Genomic DNA, 23,383 nt, shown 5'->3' on the forward strand with positions numbered 1-23,383 from the left:
AGGTTCAAGCCTTGCTTACCACCACCCATGTTCCCCTCCACTGTAAAGGCTCTTCCTTTTGCACCTCTTTTGTGTGAGATAATTTTCCCATTCTACCTCTCCCATCCCCCTTCTTCCAGTGGATCCCTCTTTCTCACCCCTTAATTTTATATTTTATGAACCATCCCATGGGGCAACTAGGTGGCTCGGTGAATAGAGCACCGGCCCTGGAGTCAGAAGGACCGGAGTTCAAATGTGGCCTCAGACATTTAACACTTACTAGACATGTGACCTTGGGCAGTCACTTAACCCCAATTGCCCTGCCCCCTCCAAAAAGCAAAAAAAAAAAAAAAGAATCATCCCATTATAGTCAATTCACATTCATGCCCTGTGCCTATGTATGCTCCTAATTTCCTTAGTAATTATAAAATTCTTAGGAGTAACAAGTACCATCTTCCCATGTAGGAATGTAAACAGTTTAATCTTGTTTATGATTTCTCTTTTGTATTTACCTTTTTATGCTTCTCTTGAGTTTTGTACTAAAGTCACATTTCAGCTCTGGTCTTTTCATCAGACTACTTAAAATTCCTCCATTTCATTAAATAGCCATTTTTTCCCCTGAAGGACTATACATAGTTTTGCTAAGTAAGTTATTCTTGACGTGGGGTCAGCTAGGTGGTGCAGTGAATAGAGCACTGGCACTGGAGTCAGGAGGACCTGAGTTCAATTTACTAGCTGTGTGACCTTGGGCAAGTCACTTAACCCCAATTGCCCTGCCCTTCTCACTCCAAAAAGCAAAAAAAAAGTTATTCTTGACTGTAATCCTAGTTCCTTTGCCTTCCAGAAGACCATATTCCAAGCTCTTTGATTCTTTAATATAGAAGCTGCTAAATCTTGTATTATCCTGACTATGACTCCACAAAATTTTTAATATGTATTTTTATTTGTTTTTTAGCTTTTAATATTCACTTCTATAAGATTTTGAGTTCTAAATTTTCTTCCTCTCTCTATCCTCTCCCCTCCCTAAGGTGGCCTGCAGTCTTATATAGACTATGCATATACAATCATATTAAACACATTTCCACATTAGTTCTGTTGTAAAAAAAGAATTAGGGCCAAAGAGAATAACCATGAGAAAGAAGAACAAAAAAGAAAAAAAGAGAGAGAAAATATAATGCTTTGATCTGCATTCAGATTCCATAGATCTTTCCCACATTCTCTGGATGTGGATAGCATTTTCCATCATGAACCTTCTAGAGTTGTCTTAGATCCTTGCATTGCTGAGAAGAGCTAAGTCTATCAAAGCTGGTCAACAACACATAATGTTATTGTTACCTTGTACAATGTTCTCCTGGTTCTGCTCACTTCACTCAGCATCATATAGGTCTTTCCATGTTTTTCTGAAATCTGCCTGCTCATCATTTCTTATGGAACAGCAGTATTCCATTACATACATATACCACAACTTATTCAGCCATTCCCCTATTGATTGACATCCCCTCAATTTCCAATTGTTGGTGGCTCCATGAATTTGCATTCTTTCTTTCTGACTTTATAGTATTTTCTTCTTGACCCTGGAAGCTCTGATAATTTGGCTATAATATTCCTGGCAGTTTTCATTTTAGGGTCTCTTTCAGGAGGTGATTGGAAGTTCCTTTCAATTTATATTGTACCCTCAGAATCTAGGATTATCAGGGTAGTTTTCCTTGATAATTTCTTGAAATATGATGTCTCAACTCCCTTTTTGATCATGGCTTTAAGGTAATCCAATAATTCTTAAATTGTCTATCCTTGATCTGTTTTCCAGGTCAGCTGTCTTTCAGCTGAGATATTTCACATTTTCATCTATTTTTTCATTCTTTAGATTTTGTTTTATTGTGTCTTGATGTCTCACAGAGTCATTAGCTTTCTTTTGCCCAATTCTAAATTTCAAAGATTTTTTTCTAGTGAGCTTTTGTACTTCTTTTTCCATTTGGCCAATTCTCATTTTTAAAGAGTTCTTCTCTTCAGTGGATTTTTGTGTCTCCTTTACCATTTGGTCCATTCTATTTGTTAAGGTGTTAATTTCTTCAGTGACTCTTTTACCAAGCTGTTGACTTTTTTTTCATAATTTTCTTGTATCACTCTCATTTCTTTTCTCAATTTTTCTTTTTACCTCTCTTATTTTATTTTTAAAATCCTTTTTGAACACTTCCAGGAATTCTTGTTGGGTTTGTGCCCAAATCACTTTTTTCTTTGAGGCTTTGCATGCAGCTATTTTGACCTCATTGACTTCTGAGTTTGTGTCCTGATCTTTCCTATCATCACAGTCATTTTCTATACTTATGTTCATTTTTTCCTTTTTTGCACATTTTTCCTGCCTATTCTGTCAATTGGTGTTTTTATATGAGAGTTAGGCTCCGCTCCAGGGATGGATTAGGTACTGTCCCAAGCTTCAAGCCTTTCTTGCTGTTGTTTTCTAGCTCTGGAGGTCTGTAAGTTTTTGTTTCTTCCAAGGTGGTATGATCTAAGGAGAGGTGTGATCACTGCTTTCCTGGCACGTGCTCTGGCCTGTGAATGACTCTTCTATGCCCAGGAACTGTGACTCAGGCCCTTGCTCTCCTGTGGCCTCAAGAGCTAGCACACTAGTGCTCCTCTTCATCCTGGGACTATGACCAAGATCTGTGTATGAGCAATGCAACAGGGTCCTACACCTTTGTAGCAAAAGGTCACCTGTAATCTCTATCTGACTAGTTGCTGGACCCCCTTACCATCTCTGGGCTAAGAGCTCCTGAAGCTGCTGATGCTGCTGCAGCCACCTTCAAGGCCTGCTCCTGGCTTGCTGGACTGGGGCTGGGCCTGGGGCTGAGCATATGCTGCACTGTTTCAGGCCCAACCACAACCACAGTGACAGACCTTTCCTACTGACCCTCCTAAATTGTCTTAAGCTAGAAAATTTCACTCTGACACTTTTTTGGTTCTGCCACTCTAGAATTCAGTTTTTGAAGCATTATTGTAAACTTGTTTGGAGAGGAATTTGGGAGAGTTCAGGCCTTTACTCTGCCATATTAGTTTAATTTGTTCCTAAGAAGCTGATTAAATCCTGATAAATTTCAGTCTTTCAAATTGCTACAGAAACTTTTAAAAGCAAATGCAAGAAAGCGTGAGTCATTTTCTGCTCCTTAGCTGTGGAGAGCTTGATGAAGGCCTGTGATTTTGACTGTCTCTCCCTTCAGGGTTGTTACCAGAAATCTTCCAAAGCCCTGACTGTGGGCATCAAAGACCCCCACTCCCCAGATTTATCTTTCCTTAGAAAATCAGCTGTTAAAATTGATGGTGACAAATACCAAATGACACCCTAAACTAATAGATAAGAAAAATTAAGCCTAGGAAAGTTGTGACCCACATAAGGCCACATGGTGAGCCAGGAGAATGTCTAGGACTGAACCACGTTCCCCACTTCATTGTCAGTCTCTCTACACTACTACTGGATAGTAACAAGGGAAACTTACTATGACTGGCTTTGTTTCACTGGACTGTGGTCTGTTCAAATAATATTCTGTTTTTAAAAAGCCAGTTTTTAAAAATACAATCATATTAGTGAAACATCTGCTTGGATCCTCATCCACACTCCTAAAGGCAAACAGCATTCTTTCTTGTTTTTTCAACTGATTTTGGAACAAATTATTATTTTTCAAAACAAAATTATTGTTTTTCCTGTAGATACGTGATCTTAAAAATTATTTCAGTGTAACCTTGTGATATCTTAGAGTAAAATGTTTTTCCATAGAAAAACAAACCACTTTGTAATAATGATTCAATGGGGAAAGAACAGGATTTAAATATAGAAAATATTGTTTTATGATTGTATGATAGGCAGTCATGGAATAGCTAGGTGGTACAGTGGATACAGCACTGACCCTGAAGTCAGGAGAACCTGAGTTCAAATATGACCTCAGACATTTGACACTTACCAGCTGTGTGACCATGGGCAAGTCACTTAATCCCAACTGCTCGCAGAAAAACTCCTCAAAAAACAGGCAATCACATGTAAAAACCAGGTTTATTACAAGAGAAATTAACATGCATGTGGAACCAAAGGATTCCATAATAACAAGACAAAGGGAGGAGGGAATACCAGAAAGGGGTGTGACATGGGAGGAGGAACTGTGCAGCAAAGGTGGGAAAAAAGAAAAAAACCACTCCCCAAAGGGAGGAGCAAGGTAATGGGAAAAGCCACTTCCTTTTCCCTAGGGAATTGCTGAATTGTAAAGATGGGAGAGGGTCTGCTTATCTTCAGAGGAACCCAGTTGCCCAAGCATTACCCTAGCCTGGCACAGACTGACTGGCACCTGTCTTGCCTCCTAAGGATACACAGGGAGTCCAGCTTGGGGTGCGACAACAAATTGTGTCAGCTCAGGGGGAGCTTTATCCTTGACATATTCAGGGCTTCCTGCATGCTCTGGGTCCAGTGTTTCTGGAAAATATGGCAAGTCAGGTGACCCCTTAACAACCTTTAACACTTTCTAGGAAGACTACACTAGTGTATCAAGGGTTCCCTGTATATAATATAAGGAATAGGTGAAGAAATTTTTTATCTCATGAGATTTTGTACTGCAGATGATTCCTAAACTCAAAGTATAATAATCTTAACACAAAATATGTTGTCTATCCAGTCTGACATAATTACTTGTGCACAAGAAGTTGAAATGATGATAAAGCAATTAGAAGCACAAATGGAACAATTAAAAATGACTGTGCAAGCAAAGACTGCTGTACCAACATCACAAGTCTATGTAAGTATTCCATAAATATCAACTTTTTAACCAATATCCTGCTTTGAAATATCCCTTTCAAAAGTAAGTTTAAAAAAGTAATGATACATTGTAGTATTAAATTACTAACAATATACTGAATTATTTGTGTTTTGATTCTGTCTTTTATTTTTCATTCACACTTTCAATGTTACACATTATAGAAGATTTTTCTTTTTGTGTGTTCTGCAGTATTTAAATCCCTACAAGGAAGGAGGAGAGATGTACCTACTTTAGCTACTAGGAACCTACTGGATAAGACCTCTAGCCTTAGTATTGATAGATGGTTACTATCAAAGATAGTCCAGAGCTGAATGCTGATGAAAAAGTATCCATCAGCATTATTGAATTATAATGTGCCAAGAGTAGAAAATATTGATCCATTGTGCATACACACACCTACTATCTCATTTATCAGATCTCACCCTCAATTTGTCTGCACCATTTTCCTGTGCAAGTTTATAAGGTGATCCTTTGAATGCTCTCTACTTACAGTTGAATACAGCATGAAATTGCAAAGCTTAATAGAGCGATAGAAGGCTTAGATTATTTCCGAGGTCACATTATTTTGAATTAATGGAATAAATTGAGATACCAAATAATTAATTTAAGAGTGATCCCTGGCATAATTCTTGCCAGGATCATTTTTTAAATTAAGTTAAACTAAATAAAACTTTATTTTTCAATGAGCAAAAATCTGTTTTTCTCTCTTTCCTGCCTACTCCCCTCTCCCCCCATTAAAAATAGAAAAACAAAATCCTTGTTAACAATGAAAAATGAAATCAATCATGTCTAAAAATCTGTGTCTCATTCTATACCCTGCTCCTTCCCCCCGACTTCCCCTCAACCTCTGGGGGAAAAAAGAAACACAGAATCCTTGTGACAAATATGCCTAGTCAAGCAAAACAAATTTCCTCATGTCTGGTCAGGATTATTAAACAAAGTGTGAACAATTGAAAAAGAAAAACCAGCATGAATTCACTTGTTATTAGTGAACCTTAGTATAACTATAATAATCCCCTGCTAGGCCCAGGAAGTTGGAGAACTACAACCCCCTACCTATACTAAGGGGCTCTTTTGAACTCCAGAATGATTCACACAGACTGGTTCAGACCTGGAGGAGCCTTAGCATATAAAAGAAGGATAAGGAACTGTTTCTTGTGCTCTCTGGAGCCCAAGAGAAAATTCCTCGAGCTTAAGTTTGCCTTATGTCTAAAATGTCTTCCCCCAAAGGGGCAAATAGAAAAGTGTACAATGTACTCAATGTCAATGTGCAGCATAGACCAGATGTAAGATAGCTACTTATTTCCTCCACACAAAAGAAAGGCTTTACATTCATTCACAAGGCCCAAATACATGTACTGACAGAAGAACTTAAGCAGTAGTAGGAACTTTCCCAACAGGTTGAGACTTAAAGCCTTCAAAGCTTAAATGCTTAAAGCATTACTCCTAGATCATCCTTTCACATTTCTCCTTGGCTCCACACAGTTCAATCACTTTGTTCCAGGTCCGTATTTTTCATTATCCAGGCCATGGTCATCTTTTTCCCCAAGCACTGTTGTGGATATATAGAGGGGGCATCTTTTAAAATATAACCGGTATCTACTGAGGACCCAGGATCTCTGGGGCTCTTGAGCTCACAAGAGTTGAGTACACCTCTAAAGGTGTACATGTTACTCTCGTGACTGATCACTGTTCAGTCACCTAAGATCAGGAGAAAGTGAAAAGGGTAGCTCAGACTCAGCATGCTTGGTCAAGGTCTTACTCTACCTGCCACATAGGAGCAAGTTGCCACGCCACCAAGATATGTAAGGCCACTCTATCCATCTTTCATGGGAAGTCTCAGGGTTACCTAATGCCACTGAGAGAGCTAAAAAAAAAAGAGAGGAGGCAAAGTCCAAGGATGTGCTGGAGATGGCACAAAACTAGAGAGTTTGATTGTTAAATTTTCCATGTGAGCATTTATACCTCAGAACTTGGCAAATGTTATAAATTGGGGCTTGATTTATTATTTTGTTGATTGTCTAGACTAAAGAATGTGATGGAAAGAACATTAATAATATAGATTTAACTTTTTAAAATGGGCCATTTCCCCCCAGAGAGCCAGTTGTTAAAACATTTACCAACATATCTTTGGCAAGTCACTTGCTTTTTAAGGTTAACTGACAGAAATCCTCTTCCTGATTTAGCAGCCAATTTTAGTTCAGCTTCTCCCTCCCCTTTACCTTTCTCAGTGGCGGGACAAGGGACCACCCACAGTTCTCTGCATTGTCTCCAAGTGAGTCCTTCTGAGTTGAGCCGATGTTGTCTTGGAAACATCTACTGAGGAAACTCAGAGCACACTCCTTTGGGTACAATCCCCATAAACACTGGCATAAAGGGATTCCTATTCAAGGATGCATGAAATTAGAAAATTTCTAAGGTCTCTTCTATCTCGGAAATTCTACAACTCTCAATCAGGCCAAGTTAACCTCAGTTCCTTTTTGACAGGGTCATGTCATATCTTGATTTCAGCAAAGCATTTAAAAAAAATCTTTCTCATGAAATCCATATGGACAAAATGTCAAAATGTAGACTGCATGATAATATGATTGGATATATATATATATATAGTTGTTTGAAGAATTAAGCTCAAAAAGTGTTGATTAATATGATATAAACTAGGGGGGCTTTCTAGTAAAGACAACAGGTTTTGTCTTTGGACAACCTACTGTGTTCAAAATTCTTATCACTGACTTTGAGGAAGATGTATAAGTGATGTATAAAGACACTAACTTAATGGAACTGAGATGGTGGCACTTCAGATTTACTGCATCAAAGACCCAACCAGCCTAATACGGGGGTAGTTCTCCTCAGCTATTACTTCTCTCCCTAATTTGATTTCCTAAAGCCAAGTCCCTTTTTAGCTCCTACTGCCCACTGACAGAGATATACTAGTACAGGTATAGGGATCCTGGGTCTCCTAGGAAACATAGATTAAACATTCACTGTTCTGGACCTAGATCCAGATAGGTAGTTTCAGAGAGATATGCATTGATGGTTATAAGCAGATAATCATATAGAAGTGCTCCTAATACTGTAAGCAAGAAGGTCCGCAGTTCAGATGGTACCACAAGGGTTTCTGTTAGAACAACAAAGCAGGGCAGCTGAGCTGGGAGGAATGACAAAGCATGAGCTGCAGTCAGTAGTCCTGAGAAGAATACCATCTTCCAGGACTATGGGAAGAGGAAGGCTCTCCTTCTTTCTTACCCTTTGAAATGAAATTTCCATGAATCTTACCTTCCTTATGAATTTGTTTAACCTATTTCAGTAAATGAATTGAAGATTTCTTTAAAAAATTATGTGTTTCAATAAAATTTATTAAATGTAAATATGATAAAATGAAACTTTTTCATGTGTGTGGACCAGATTATGTGCATATTATATTGGCATAGTTTTTAAGGCATTTAAAAGTATATCTAAAAGTGAAATTTGCCCATTTGCAAATGATAGGTTTTTTTAAATTTTTAATGATTAACTTGTAATTAACTTATAATTATTATAATGTTAACTTGTAATCTTATTATAAACCATGTTAAATTTTTTTTTCCTCTCCCCATTTCAGCCTATATTTATTGCACTTTCTGGCTTGTGGTCCAGCTTTCAAGATGAAACTGTATTACTTAGTGTACTGAGTAATTTAACCACTCACCTTGGACCATTCCTAGGAACTCATGAAGAGCTTTTTAATGATCAAATTATTCAAGACCTTCTGGAGGAAGTAGAAGTAAAAACTGATGTGGCTCGGATAAAGGAAAGCATGGGTATGAATAATTGCCATTTCTCTTCCTCTTTAAAAATTTTCAGCATAAATTTACCAATCTCTTTTTTCTCTAATCTTTTTCTCTTAAAAATTAAAATTTGTTGTTAAATACTGTTATTGAAGAGAATATTTATCATCCAACCACACTGCAAAGGTATGAGAATTTATGACATAACTAAATTGCATTCAATTATATTTATTTATTAATTTAGATTCAAATTGTGTGACTTTTAACTTTTAGAGGTCTATCTGGGTCATTAGTTACTTTTGTTTTGTTAGCTACACTGTCTATAGAGCCAAAGGGTATAGTTGAAATGCATTTATGGGAAATGTTCACATTATGGATTGATTGGTACAAATATTATTCTATTTAAAATGGAAATTGGTAATTTATCCTCAAAGTTATACTGAAATATTCTATTTGAATAAAATTAAAATAAAAGGCAGCCAAATTCATTCACCCAAAGAAACAAGTTCTTTTTTGCATAAAAAATTATCCTGAATATGAAATTGTTATAAATAATTTAAAATAACACTGGTAGAGTAATCATAAAGAGCTAATATATTGCAGTTATACATACTAGAAAATACAAAATATGAACTGATATCTCTTTATATAATATTTAATGATTTGCATATCAATGGACAAATTGTTGAGCAAACATTGAAATAATCATGACAAATATATTTAATCTTCTGAAGGATTCCAAAAATCAAATTTCAGAGAACAAAAGAATTTTAGAGCTAGAAGCAATCTCAGCCATCACTTAATATTTTGTTTAGCCATCACTTTTGTTTTGTAGATAAGCAAAATGAAATTCAATAGGTTAAGACCAGCTAAAGATCCCACTGCTAGTTTTGTTTGATTTCCCAATTTAGAGTTTCATACCCCTATGGAGAGTCACAGTAAAGTATCTGGAGCCCTAAGTTGAATCTCCATTCATCCAGATCTATATCTTGCTACTGGACCCAGATGGCTTCTGAGGAGAAAGGGAGGCTGGTGACTTTGCACAGCCCTCCCTCGCTTAAATCCAATTTACTTGCTTGTTCTGGCACCACCTACCTGATGTCATGGTCCTCTTCAAGAAGAAAGGACAGGGGGCAGCTAGGTAGCACAGTGAATCGAGCACCAGCCTTGGAGTCAGGAGGATTGAGTTCAAATGTGGCCTCAGACACTTAACACAAAAAAGTATCCGTGTGACCTTGGGCAAGTCACTTAACTCCAATTACCCTACCTTTCCCCTCCAAAAAAAAAAAAGCAAGAAGAAAGGACGGGTCTTCCCTCGGCACTGCCCGGAACTGCCACTCGAACTTATTGACAAATGTATAGGCTTACAGATTCACATAGTGATGAGGAGTGACAAAGCAATTGTCTCATACTGCTGGGATTTGATGACTTTGTCAATATGGTATTGGAAGATGTCCCCGAGTTTGAGATCACACCTGAAGGAAGGAGGATCACCAAACTCGATCAGATTGAGCTAAATGGAAATAACATAAGGATGCTGGTTTCAGGAATATGAAGTTTGAAGGGACTTTTTTGTCATATGCACGATCTTTTTGGTTCACCGCGGCCTGGCAAATAGATGTTTTCTGGTTTTTAAGGATTTTATTTTTACTTTTAATGTTGATATTTGAAACAGTTAAATTTCCTGTTAAAGGGAAAATTCTTTGAGGACGCATTGTAAATTATATATATTTGTAAGTTAGAATCATGAATTTCTTGTGAGATAAGAAATCAGTTTTATGTTCAAAGTCTAAAATAAAGTCTTTTTTCATTAAAAAAAAGAAGAAAGGACAAAACAACAAATGAAACAAGGCATTCATTTACTTCTATCAAAACTGCCTTTAGCATTGTAGATGATATAGGGCGGAGTTAAGATGGTGAAGTAGAAACAGTGGCTCCTGGTGGCTCTGGCTCTCACCAAATCCAATCCATGTAAAAGGGGACTCTGAACAAATTTTGGAGCTACAGAACCCAAAAAATGACACCGAGAAGCTAACCTCCTGCTGAGGACAGCCCAGCAGGCTGGCAGGAATCGGCCAGCACAGCGCTCTGGGAGCCGAGCCCAGCCCCATGTGAGGTTTTAGCCCCAGGGCGGGCCTGACCAGCCACCAGCTGGAGGGACTCCAGATCACCAGCAGTTGTGGCAATCCAGAATTATCAACACATAGATGCTAAGGACAAAGTGAGAGGTCAGAGCAGTGTGGACTTTGGGACCTAATAGTTGGGAGTACATCGGCTTTTACCCCTGGGGGTGAGAAGCTGCTGAGGACTGCAGCACAACTGCTGCCCATGACAGCTTCAGCTCCTGCCCTGCAGAGTGTAGGGGGACCAAGCAACCAGTCTGAGGGGTAATTGCTCTTGCTTTCACCTGCTTGGATCTGGATTGCTGTCTAGGGTGGAGGTCTTGGGGTGTGTGACCAGCTTGCCAGAGCATGTGAAGGCTTCAGAGAGGGCACACCTTCCGCAGCTGAGAAAACCCCAGAGTTTGGGATAAAGCTCCCATGTCTGGTAGCAGTCCTACTGTGGCAAAAAGCCCAAAAGTCAAGCAATTGAGTGGCAACATGACCAGGCAAAGGAAGAAAAGCAAACAGAAGAATCCAACATTAGACTCCTCTTTTGGGGACAAAAAAGATCAAAGCATGGAACAGGAGGAAGATAGTGAAGTCAGAACTCCTGCACCAAAAGCTTCAAAGGAAAATACAAGCTGGTTACAGACCATAGAGGATCTTAAGAAGCAGATAAGAGAAGTGGAGGAAAAATTGGGAAGAGAAATGAGAATGATGCAAGAAAATTACAAAATGAGAGTCAACAGCCTGACTGAGGAAAATACTACCTTAAAAAATAGACTAACTCAAATGATAAAAGAGGCTCAAAAAGGCAAAGAGGAGAAGAATGCCTTAAAAAGCCAAATTTGCCAGATGGATAAAGGATCTCAAAAGCTCACAGAGGAGAATCATTCCTTCAGAATTAGATTGGAGCAAATGGAAGCTAATGACTTTATGAGAAATCAAGATGCTGTTAAACAGATCCAAACAAATGAAAGAATAGAAGGCAATGTGAAATATTTCATGGGAAAAACCACTGACCTGGAAAATAGATCCAGGAGAGATAATTTAAAAATTATTGGACTAACTGAAAGCCATGATCAAGGTAAGAACCTAGAAATCATCCTCCAGGAAGTTCTCAAGGAAAACTGCCCTGATGTTTTAGAACCAGAGGGCAAAATAAAGGTTGAAAGAATCCACCAATCACTTCCTGAAAAAGATCCCAAAAAGAAAACTCCTAGGAATATGATAGCCAGGTTCTGAAATTCCCAGATCAAGGAGAGAATATTACAAGCAGCCAGGAAGAAACAATTTGAATATTGTGGAAACACAATCAGGATAACCCAGGATCTGGCAGCTTCTACACTGAGGGATACAAGGAGTAGGCCTAGCACTCCTAGTCAAAACTTAACTAACTATGGTAATGATTATGTACAAAACCTAAATCTTCTACAATGTTAAAATCACCAAGAATCACCTACCCAGCAAAACTGAGTATCATGCTTCAGGGGAAAATATGGTCATTCAGTGGAATAGAGGACTTTCAAGCATTCTTGATGAAAAAAACAGATTGAATAGAAAATTTGACATTCAAATACAAAAAGCATGAGAAGGTAAACAAGGAAAAGAAATCATAAGGAATTTATCAAAGTAGAACTATTAACATTCCTACAAGGAAAAACGATAATTGTAACTGATGAAACTTTTCTCAGTATGACAATAGTAAAAGGAAATATATATATATGTATATATATATATATATATATATATGTCTACATAGGAGGGTGTATGGGCATATGAATACATATGTGAACGTGTATATATATTTTTACAGGTATACATAGAGGGCACAGGACCAATTTAATAGGAAGGGATGATACTTAAAAGGTGGAATTAAGAGGTGAGAGAGGAATATAATGAGAAGAGATGGGGAGAGACAGAATGGGGTAAACTATCTCATATAGAAGAGGCAAAGGAAAATGGTTACAATGGAGGGGAAGAATAGGAAGGCAAAAGGGAATGGGTCAACCTTATTTTCATTGAATTTGGCTCAGGGAGGGAATGACATACACACTAAATAGGGTATCTCACCCTACAGGAGAGTAGGGGGGAAGGGGATGAGAAGGGGGTGATGGAAGGGAGGGCAGGCTGGGGGGGAGGGAAATTGGAAGTACCCACTTTTGAAAAGGGACAGGATCAAAGTAGAGAATAGAACAAGTGGGAGTTGGGATAGGAGGGAGGGAAATATAGTCAGTCTTTTACAATATATCTACTAGGGTAACATTTTGCATTAGCTATACATGTACCACCTATACTGAATTGCTTATCTTCCCCGTAAGGATGGGTGACTAGGGAGGAAGGAAATGGATCTGGAATTCAAAGTTTTAAAATGAAATGTTTAAAATATACATATATATATATTTTATATACTATTATTAATACTATTTTACATGTAATTGGGAAATAATATATACAGGCACTGGGGCATAGAGATACACCATGCCCTACTGGAAAAGTGGAAGGGGTATGGGAGAAGATATGGGATAGAGCAGATTGGAGGAGGGGATATCCTGTGGGACTGCTATTTTGGGGCAGTGGGTAGGGGAAAAACAGGGAGAAAATTTGTAACTCAAAATCTGGCCGAAATGAATGATGTAAATCAGAAGTTAATAAAGCATTTGAAAAATTAAAAAAATAGATTTTTGTATTTGTAGTTGTAATATTTCTCATTGTAGATCATATTCCCCATGGCTTCAGTTCTGACATTTCTGCTGATTACCCTTCAAAATACAGTTGCAGTCCCAAATTCTCACTGAAATCTCAGGCCTAATTTTTTGCTGCCTACATGAAATTTTCTCATGGGTGTCGGGACAAACACAATATATAAAAACTGAACTCATTCAGTTGTTCCTTCAGCAACAATTTATTGAATACCTACTTTGTAGAAGGTACTATTTATTAGGTGCTTCAGGGGATACAAGTGAGAACAAGGTGTGATTCCCAACCTGAGGGAGCAAACATTCCAGGATTTACCCTTTCCTGTTCCTACAATCTTTCTTCATATCTGACCTTACCTTTTCAGTTATTTCCTTTCTCCTCATTGTCCTAAATCTTTCCCCTTTTCAGCAGCTTCTCCCTGCTCAAAAACTTATGCAAATCCTGTATATCTTAAAAAAATTTCCCCCAATTAATAAGCATTATTTTTCTCTCCCATCTCTCCCCAATCCCAAGGTTTGGGGGTGGGGGCAAAGGGCAGGGGAAGGAAAAGAAAACTCTTATAACAAATCAGTATAGTCAAAGAAAATAAAAATTTGAAAAAAAGTTTGTCATAAAATTCTAAATTAAAAAATTAAAAGCACAAGAAACATGATTTAAAAAATTAGTCTATTGAGTCAGCATCTCTGAGCATTTTAAATATATTCCTTTAATATCTTATGTTTAATAATTTCATATTTTTATTTTTAGGGAAATCCCATATTAGTCACGTCCAACAATTTTATATCTCACTCTGCATATTGAATCCATCATCTTTCTGTTAAGGAGGAGGAAAGAATGTTCTTCACCAGTGTTATGAAGTCATGATTAGTCATTGCATTGATCAAAGTTCTTAAGTCTTTCAAAGTTGTCTTTACAATGTTGCTCTTATTATATAAATTGTTCTCCTGCTTCTGCTCACTTCGTTCTGCATCAGTTTATACAAATCTTTGCCAGGTTTCTCTGAAACTATCACTTCTTATGGCACAGTCATATTCCGTTGAATTCATATATCACTTTTTTCAGTCATCCCCCAAATGATGAGTAATCTTTTTGTTCCCCATTCTTTGCCAAGACAAAAAAAAGTTGCTGTAAACATTTTTGTGTATATAGGACCTTTTCCTCTTTGATCTTCTAGGTGATAGGCCTAGTAATGTATCTGTGGAGCAAAGAATACACAGATAAGAAACTTTTAGGGCCTAATTATGTCTCACTTACCTTGAAACAAAAACAATACTCCTCTTAAGAGTTATCATGCTACCCCCTAAACCTTCTTTCTTTCAGGTTAACCATCCTTAACCAAGGATCACATGGTCTTGCGTTTTTTTAGCTGTCTGGATGTTCACCACTTTGCTTTTTTTTTTTTTAAGTAGAATTTCTATAATATTTTTAAGTAGAAAAACCACAATGTAATCAAGGAAAATTCAGTCTTCATTATTAAAAAAAAATATTTTTTTCTATGTATTTCTTTAGGAACCAGAGTAAATGTAAGTGATTTCAAAAAAGTAGATTGGCTTTTCCCAGAAACTACAGCAAATTTTGACAAATTGCCAATTCAGTACCGGGGATTTTGTGGTTACACATTTGCTGTAACAGGTGGACTACTCCTTCCAGGTATGTACTTGAAAATAAGCATAATCACATATAGAACTTTTACATATATTATCACATTTGATCCTTACAACAGCTACGTGAGATACGTATTACAGGTCTTTGTATCCTATGGAGGAACTAGTTAAAATCTCAGGAACACCAAGAAAATGAAAACCAGAACATGAAAGCAAAAAGAACTTTTATTGAAAGTGTGTCAGTTCATGTTCTCAGCTGGAGGGAGAAGTCTGGGACAAGATTTCCATCCCACTTCCCTTTCCTCTTTCCTTTTCCACCCTCTATTTGTTCCTTTCACTTCTTCCATTCTTTGAGTTTAGCTACATTTATGTAAATTATGCCTCTAAAGAAATGTGACTGTCATATTGCAGAAGAAATATTTCAAAAATGTTTTGGGAAATGGAACATCATTAGAACTCCCAAAGTAATTATTTGAAAGAGCATACTCACTTTGATATTTAAATTTTGGTATATTTTTTTTAAGTCTAGCACATTGCATTATGGCCTCATTTATAAAGGTCTTTTTATAGGTCATATTCCCATAAGAAATCCAAAGTTTTATTGTTCAGAATTTTAAAAGAACATGTACATTAATGGAAATTGTATTTGAAACTTGTTGAGATTGAAATTTCTCACAACCTGGCAATAAGCAAATAAAGAGAAATGTTTTATACACAGTGTTTTAAAATTTCTAATAACAAGAAGCCTCTGGGACTAAAAGCATTACAGTCTTGTTATTTCTATTTTTTAAATTAAATTTTATGTTTATTTTTAGTTTACATCATTCATTTCCACAAGATTTTGAGTTACAAATTTTCTCCCCTTCTTTCCCCTACCCACCACCCCAAAACAGCAATTCCACTGTATACACGCTCCCCCAATCTGCTCTCTCCTATATGCTCCCGCATGCCCCCTCTGACTTTCTAATAGGGCAAGCTGGATCTCTGTACCCCAGTGGCTGTATATCTTATTTCTCAGTTGCATGTAAAATAATAATAGTAACTAATAATTTTTTAAACATTTGATTTTAAAACTTTGAATTCCAGATTCTTTCCCTTCTTCCCTTGTCACCCACCCTTTCTGGGAAGATAAGCAATTCAATATAGGTTGTACATGTGTAGCTATGCAAAACATTTCCATAGTGGAAATATTGTGAAAGACTGACTATATTTCCTTCCATCCTATCCTGCCCCCCACTTGTTCTATTCTCTACTTTGACGCTGTCCCTTTTAAAAGTGTGTGCTAACTACATGCAAAGGCACGTCAATAGACTGGAGCATTGTGTTCAAGGAACAGCAAGAAGGCCAGTATGGCTAGACTATAGAGCATGGGGTGGGGTGTAATGCATAAGAAGATTTAGAAAGATGGGAAGAGGCCAGGTTGTAAGAACCTTGAATGCCAACTAGAGGAGTTTGTAATTGATCCTGAAAGTAATAAAGAGCCACGGGAGTTTATTTAAATGGATTATATGGTCAGACTTGTCTCTGTGTTAGAGAAATAACTTTGGGGACTGGGTGAAGGACACAATGGAATGGGGAAAGACTTGAGGAAGACCAATTATAAGGCTGCTGCAGTAATACAGGTAAGAGGTGATGATGGCCTAAACTTAGGTAGTGTCTGTGTGTGAGTGGAGAAATGAGACCATTTTGAGAAATGTGAAGACAGAAATAACAAGATAGGGCAATTGATTCAGTAGATAGGGGTATGCGTGTGGGTAAGGAGTTGAGAATGACAAATTTTGAATCAGGGTAGCTGGAAAGAATGATGCTAGCTAAGTATAATGAATAACTTTTCATCAGCATACATATTCGATTCAGTATTGCTGTAAATGTTTGAGCAGAGGCTTATATACCCACTTGTCCAGGGGTATTATTGAAGGGGCCACCAGATTGGGTAGAAGCTTACATTAGGTGACTTCTAAGGTATCTTCTAACATTAAGACTCCAAGTATTTGTTCTAAGAACATTACCTCTTAGAGTTTAAAGTAGGCTAGTACATATTTGAAAAATGTTATAAAATTCTAAAAAATTAAAAGTATAAGAAACATGATTAAAAAATATAGTCTTTTGAGTCAGCATCTTAAGGCAATACAAGACTATTATTTTTATGCTTAATTTACTTTCTTGTCTTTATTTTTAAGGAAATCCAACTATTGGAATTTTAAAACATAAAGACAAATATTACACTTTTAATTCCAAAGAAGCTGCATATGCTTTTGCAGAAAATCCAAATAAATACATTGAGATGATTGGAGAAAAAGCAAAAAAAAATGCTGAAATAATTCAGCTATTGGAACTTCATCAGCAATTTGAAACTATGATTCCATATTCTCAGGTAGGTATTATTAACTATCCACACCAAAGGCAGAAATAGAGGGAGCCTACACTGAATATAGGAAACACTACATCTCTTTGTTTTAATCATGTTTTCTTCCTGATAGAAAGTTTTCATTCTAGTACCCTCCCTTACTAGCTACCTGATTGTCTCCAAGATTTTCTGTATGACAGATTTTGCTAAAACTTAAAATTCTTGGCCTAATCTTTAAGGTACTTTATAAACTGGCTCTACTGGACCTTCCAGATGTCTCTCCCAGGATTTCCCCATAGTATTTCTCCATTTCATCTAATGTGATTGATTATATGTTTTTTCTGTAGTTTCTTCACAGGTATTTAGTATTTTCAATTTTTTATTTATATTATTTTGCTTAGAAGTAGTGTTCTATTAGTTAAATGAAATTATACATATATATGTATATGCATATACATATATATTAATGACTACTTTCCATTTCTTCAGGTCAAAATGATCGACAAACATATAAAACCAATAACAAGATGTGAAAGTAGCACACAAACAGATACACACATAATGCAGCCAACAATTGTAAAAGATTATGAATGGAATGAATGGGAGTTGAGAAGAAAAGCTATAAAACTGGTTTGTAGCAATTTTATCTAAAATAGTTTTTCATGGGTTCATTAAAAGTTTTTTTGGGGGGGGGATAAAGTTGAACCACCCTCCAAAATATCCTATTTTTCAGAATTTTTGGAGAATTAAATGAAATGATTTCAGCAAACCAATATAAGATACACTGAGAGTTCTTTACTAATTTATAACTAATTATATAGTATTATATAACTAAAGCTTTACTTCTGATGACAAGCAAGTAGAAGCCCAATATTATTTTCTCCTTTTGTCACCCCAAAACTAGAATACAAATTTACTTCATATGATGCTATAAGTAAGGGAGGATACTAGAATAAAAATTTTCTATCAGGAAGAAAACACCATTAAAACAATGATGCTATCACTCAGCTATGAACTGGGACTAAATCCTGGCCCTGGTATTTACAGCATGCCAGTTCACTTTCTGTTATGTTATAGTTAAAGTAATCCCCTCTCTCTGTTTTGTGAATTAAGGAATCTAGCTGTAAATCTTCTCCAGACTTACACTTATATATCAGTAACAAGTTTCTTCATGGGATTGTAGGCATATATGTCTTATAGACCCAATTAGAGTATAATTTCTTTGGAGATACCCTCATCATTAAGAAAGTATCTTATCTTGGAAAATGTTAAGCAGCCAAGCCTGTTATCTGGAATCTTTATCTGCTTCAGTTGAGAGCAAACAAGTAGTTATTTACATAGTATTTTAGAATGTGGGATTACTATTAGTTGATGAGATAAGGGTATGCCTGAAGCAGAGGAAATCTGTACTTCTTATCCAATTGATAAATCTTGGGATGCTTCTAAATATCCTTCATAATAGTCTCCTTTAAATATTTCCTCCTAAATATTCTCCTCCAGGAGGAGATTCACATTTATCTAAATTCTGACATTTATCTAAACTGCTAATATAATTCTGATCCTGTTGTTGAAGGGGATGGTCAGTAAGAAGTGTTGGTTTTCTCATTAGCTATGATGGATTTGTAGGTAGATCCTTAACTTTGGGCCATACACCCTTCACTTCTTTTCTATTTTCAAAAGGAGATTTCTTGGTGCTTGATTCCTCCCAGTTACAAACTCATCTAGAGCCAGTTCTTCCCATGAGTTTCATACTTGGCATTTTCCTCAACTCTGCCTTCCCTCTCATTCTTTTCCCTACTGATGCCTCTAATGAATGACTAGTACAGTTCTCTGCATATGGTGAACTCTTTAAAGAATCCTAACAGACTGATAAACAAATCTGGGCAGGTGATGTTTGTCTTTGTTACTTTATGTTTTTTTGTTTTTGCTTTTTTTTTGGAGGGCAATTGGGGTTAAGCAACTTGCCCAAGGTCACATGGCTAGTTTTTTGGTGTGTTAAGTGTCTGAGGTCAGAACCGAACTCAGGTCCTCCTGACTCCAGGCAGGTGCTTTATTCACAGCACCACCTAGCCACCCTTACTTTATGGTTTTAGATTTGAAGATTCATTTTTTTAGAGGCAGATTCACTTCTCAAAATTTCATCCTGAAATTGAGGATCCTGCACCCAGCTGGTATGGTTGTGTAATCTGAACTACCTGACTTTAAGCTATAAGAGGAAGTTATATAGGGATGGAGAGATGAGAGAGAGAAAAAAAATTATTCACTGCATTCTTGTTTTACACTTATCGATACATGTATTGAAACAACCAGACAGAAAATAATAACACTAAATTTAATCATGATAATTCACATTTATATAGTGTTTACTTAAATTGTCTCTTTTGATCCTTACGACAACTTTATGAGGGTAGGTACTATTATTATCTCCATTTTACAAGATTAAAAACTGATGCTGCTGATGGGGCGGCTAGGTGGTGCAGTGAGTAGAGCTCCAGCCCTGGAGTCAGGAGGACCTGAGTTCGGATCTGGCCTCAGATACTTAACACACCAAAAAACTAGCCATATGACCTTGGGCAAGTTACTTAACCCCAATTGTCCTCCAAAAGGCAAAAAACAAAAAAAAACTGATGCTGCAAAAGGTTAAGTGACATGTCCAGGGTCACACAAGTAGTTTCTGAAGCAGGGTTTGAGCTCAGATCATCCTGCCTCCAAGTCTATCACTCTTTCCACTTCTCCATGATAAAACTTAAAGAACAAAATTTTTAAGAAAATGAAGTAAAATTTGATATCTTTCTTGTTAATCTTTGGCTGTTTTCACAACAATCTGACCCAACTCTTATCCCCAGAATTGGATGAAAATGCTATGTTTAAAAGTCACCCAGAATCTTTATCTGAGAATTGGCCCCCTCCAGGGCTGTTTCACAGTTTCAGACCTATGGCCAGGATAATGTCAAAAGGCCTTTTTAGCTTCTCAATGATGGTTAACTGGATACTTCAGTTTAAGAAATCAGGCTTGAGATAGCAAACAGAAACTCAGTCTTGAAAGGGAGTTCAAGGAAGTCTTGCAGTCCTTCTATATCTGAAAAGGAAGCCTATGTACAACATCACGGACAAGTGATCAACTAGTCCACTTTTGAAGATCTCTCCTGAGTGGGATCAGCTCCTGTAGCAACACATTCTACAGATGAGTCTAAATTGCTAAGAAATGCAAGTAAGAGCACCGGCTCCAGTGTTGAGAAGACCTGGAGATCAAATCCCGGGCTCAGACACTTAGCACCCACCCAGAAACACCTGGCCGTGTAACCTTGAGCAAGTTACTTAACCCCAATTGCTTAGGGGTGGCCAGGTGGCTCAGCGAGTAAGAGCACCGGCTCCAGTGTCGGGATGACCTGGATCAAATCCGGGCTCAGATACTTAGCACCACACCCAGAAATAACTGGCTGTGTAACCTTGAACAAGTTACTTAACCCTGATTGCTTTAAAAAAAATAATAAATAAATAAATTGCTAAGAAATTACCCCCTACATTAGGCCTAAATCTTACCTCTCTGTGACTAATATTTATTGCTCCTAGTTCTGCCCTTTGAAGCCAATCAGAACAAGCCCAATTCTTCTTCCTTTGGGTAGCTCTTCAAATATCGGAGTAGCTACCATCAGGACCCTAACTCTTCTCTTCTTCAAGCTAAAGTTCCCTACTTCTTCAGTTATCCTTGTTTGACAAAGCTTTAGTCCCCTCATCATCCTGATTGTCACCCTCTGACAGCCTTCTATCTTGTTCTTCCTAAAATGTGATGCCTGCAACCCAGTGCAGTGCTAGCAGTCGTAGACTGGCAAATGTGGGGAATGTTACAGACATACAATGCCAAGGTTTCAGATGTTGCCTGACCAGGGCAGGGTACAAGGATTGTTACTTCCCTCATTGTGAGTACTATTGAAAAACTACTGCTGGGCTGGGCTACAGGACCCACTCCCTTCCTCATTAAAGAAATGTGCAAATGACCCCTTTGCTTTGGACACATGCATGTGGTTCAGGCAGGGTTCAGTCTTGAGAGGGCCTGACCTCTAACGAAAGAGGGAGCTAGCTTCTCTTTCCTTATGCTTTTTAAACACCTTTCTTAGCTTCCTAGGTAGAAATTAGGGGACACATATGGTCAAGGCACATAGGTAGAAGGGCACACACATAAGGGACATGTAGCTAGGCCACATGTATGCAAAGTCATGAATAGGGGACATGTGAGTTCAAGGCACAAGTATAGAGGGACAACTCATACTTCTGATACTGTAGTGTGATTGGTGTCTTCTGATTACATCCTTAAGCTGCTCCCTGTGGGTTATATCTACTGAATTCATTGCCTCCAACCAATGCTGCCTCCTTAAATGTCTTGTCGCTGCTGCATACTATTAGGCACAGTTCCACTGGGCAAATGGTGATAGCATTTCACTTTACTTCAGCGTCTAGATTCAGCTAAAATCCTTTGCTGCAGTGTTCTCTCTTCCTTATGGGAGAAGGCAAATAAAATTGGGGTGAGGGCAGAAGAATGTCCTGTCTATTCCATAACTACAAATGTCTAGTGGTCCTTCCTTCTTTATGTTACATTTGTTCATCTATTGGCTTCCTGACTGACACACATGAGGATTCCTTTCTGCCTCCCCAGATTCTTTCTTCTGCTCTGTTTCTAATTGAAACATTACTTTCCTTCTTTCAAGAAAAATTACATTCTTCCTGATAACATTGAAAGTAGAGGCATTTTCTCAAGACCTTTTCTAACAGGTAGTCAAATCTGCATTTTGTGAATTGGTAGTTTTTATTTGTCATGGGCAGAAATACAAACATAGCATACTTCTAGGTCACAGCAAAATTCGCTTTGATTCCACAAAGCAAATCCTAGGCTCTCTGTTATTCCTGATGGAAAACTTGTGTGGCAAATGACAGAATCTCCTGAAGATAGCATTCTTTATTTATAGCAAGCTTCCTGCTTTTTCTTTTAAGATGACACTAACTTTCTCCACTACCCTTGATTGGCAATTAGCAGCTTCCTACCAAAGCCCTAGTGGAAACAGAAGCTGCCTGAAGCTGTCATCTCTAGGAGAGTCTCAAGATCTAATTGCCAGTCATTTTACCCTTCTTCCTACATTTTCTGATGACCAGATGTCAGAAACCTTTCTTGCTGCCTTTCTATGGAGTCCCAGCAAAGAATTTATAAATGTTATGATTAATACCTTTTCTCAAGACATGGCAGGTACTTGCTTGATAAGCTTGCATTGATTGGCAGTTAGCAGCTTCCTGCCAAAGACCCAGTGCAAACCAGCTGTCCACATCTGTTGTTTTTCCTTAGAAGACTGCTACTGCAATCATGCTTACATATTTCAGCTCCCTCTGAATCCCTCTTTCATGTCTTTCAAATAGCAGAAAGGAAAAGACAATCCATATAGTTGCATCTTTATGCTGAAAGGATTAAAAATAATTATTATTTTTTCTTTTTAACAAAATAGAGGCAACCTTTCCATTCTCCCCTTAAGAGAGAGGACCTTTCTCCATTTAAATAGCTATCTTTAGGTATAGTTGTTGGCTGGGTGTTAAGCACATGGAAAAGCACAGATCCTGGAACATTCACCCAAGAATATGTTTCAGGCTGACATTGAACACTTTGAGTCCAGCTCTTCAATCAGTTTCAAATCCTCCAAACTGCCATATTTGCTGGACCATATCTCTTCATCTTGTCTACAAGATTAGCATCCTCATCACCGTAACTAATGTATATAGCAGGTTAAGGCTTCATATGCATTATTTCATTTGATCCTCAAAATTCTGAAAGGTATATTAATTATTAATATATATACACTTTGCAGATCAGAATTTTTATGACATTCCATTTGTCCAGATCTATGCTATTCTGCCTTCTTACCTGTGCCTCATAAAATTCCTTTAAGATATAGGTTGGGCAGCAACTCCTGCATGAAATCTTCCTTGATTCCCCCAAATGGAAGTATCCTTCCTCCCAAACTCCTTGAATTTAACTACATTGTACATACCTGATTTATTAACTTTATATTTTATATATTTTGTAATTAACTATTTTATATTTTGT

The 23,383-nt window shown here is 37.4% G+C and overlaps 1 protein-coding gene across 1 annotated transcript in view; it reads left to right on the forward strand.

Moving 5' to 3' along the window:
- CFAP206 (cilia and flagella associated protein 206) overlaps window positions 1-23,383 on the forward strand; it is a 62,051-nt gene that overhangs the window by 36,490 nt on the left and 2,178 nt on the right. The window contains exons 7-11 of the mRNA XM_069065114.1: window positions 4,635-4,754; window positions 8,377-8,575; window positions 14,854-14,994; window positions 17,129-17,322; window positions 17,785-17,925. Of these exons, the coding sequence (XP_068921215.1) occupies window positions 4,635-4,754; window positions 8,377-8,575; window positions 14,854-14,994; window positions 17,129-17,322; window positions 17,785-17,925 (795 nt within the window). The remainder of the gene's footprint in view (window positions 1-4,634; window positions 4,755-8,376; window positions 8,576-14,853; window positions 14,995-17,128; window positions 17,323-17,784; window positions 17,926-23,383) is intronic.

The sequence above is a fragment of the Petaurus breviceps genome, unplaced genomic scaffold, assembly GCF_028583685.1.
Source record: "Petaurus breviceps papuanus isolate PSGF00001 unplaced genomic scaffold, PetGlider_PUasm1.0 90667, whole genome shotgun sequence".
Classification (NCBI taxonomy): domain Eukaryota; kingdom Metazoa; phylum Chordata; class Mammalia; order Diprotodontia; family Petauridae; genus Petaurus; species Petaurus breviceps.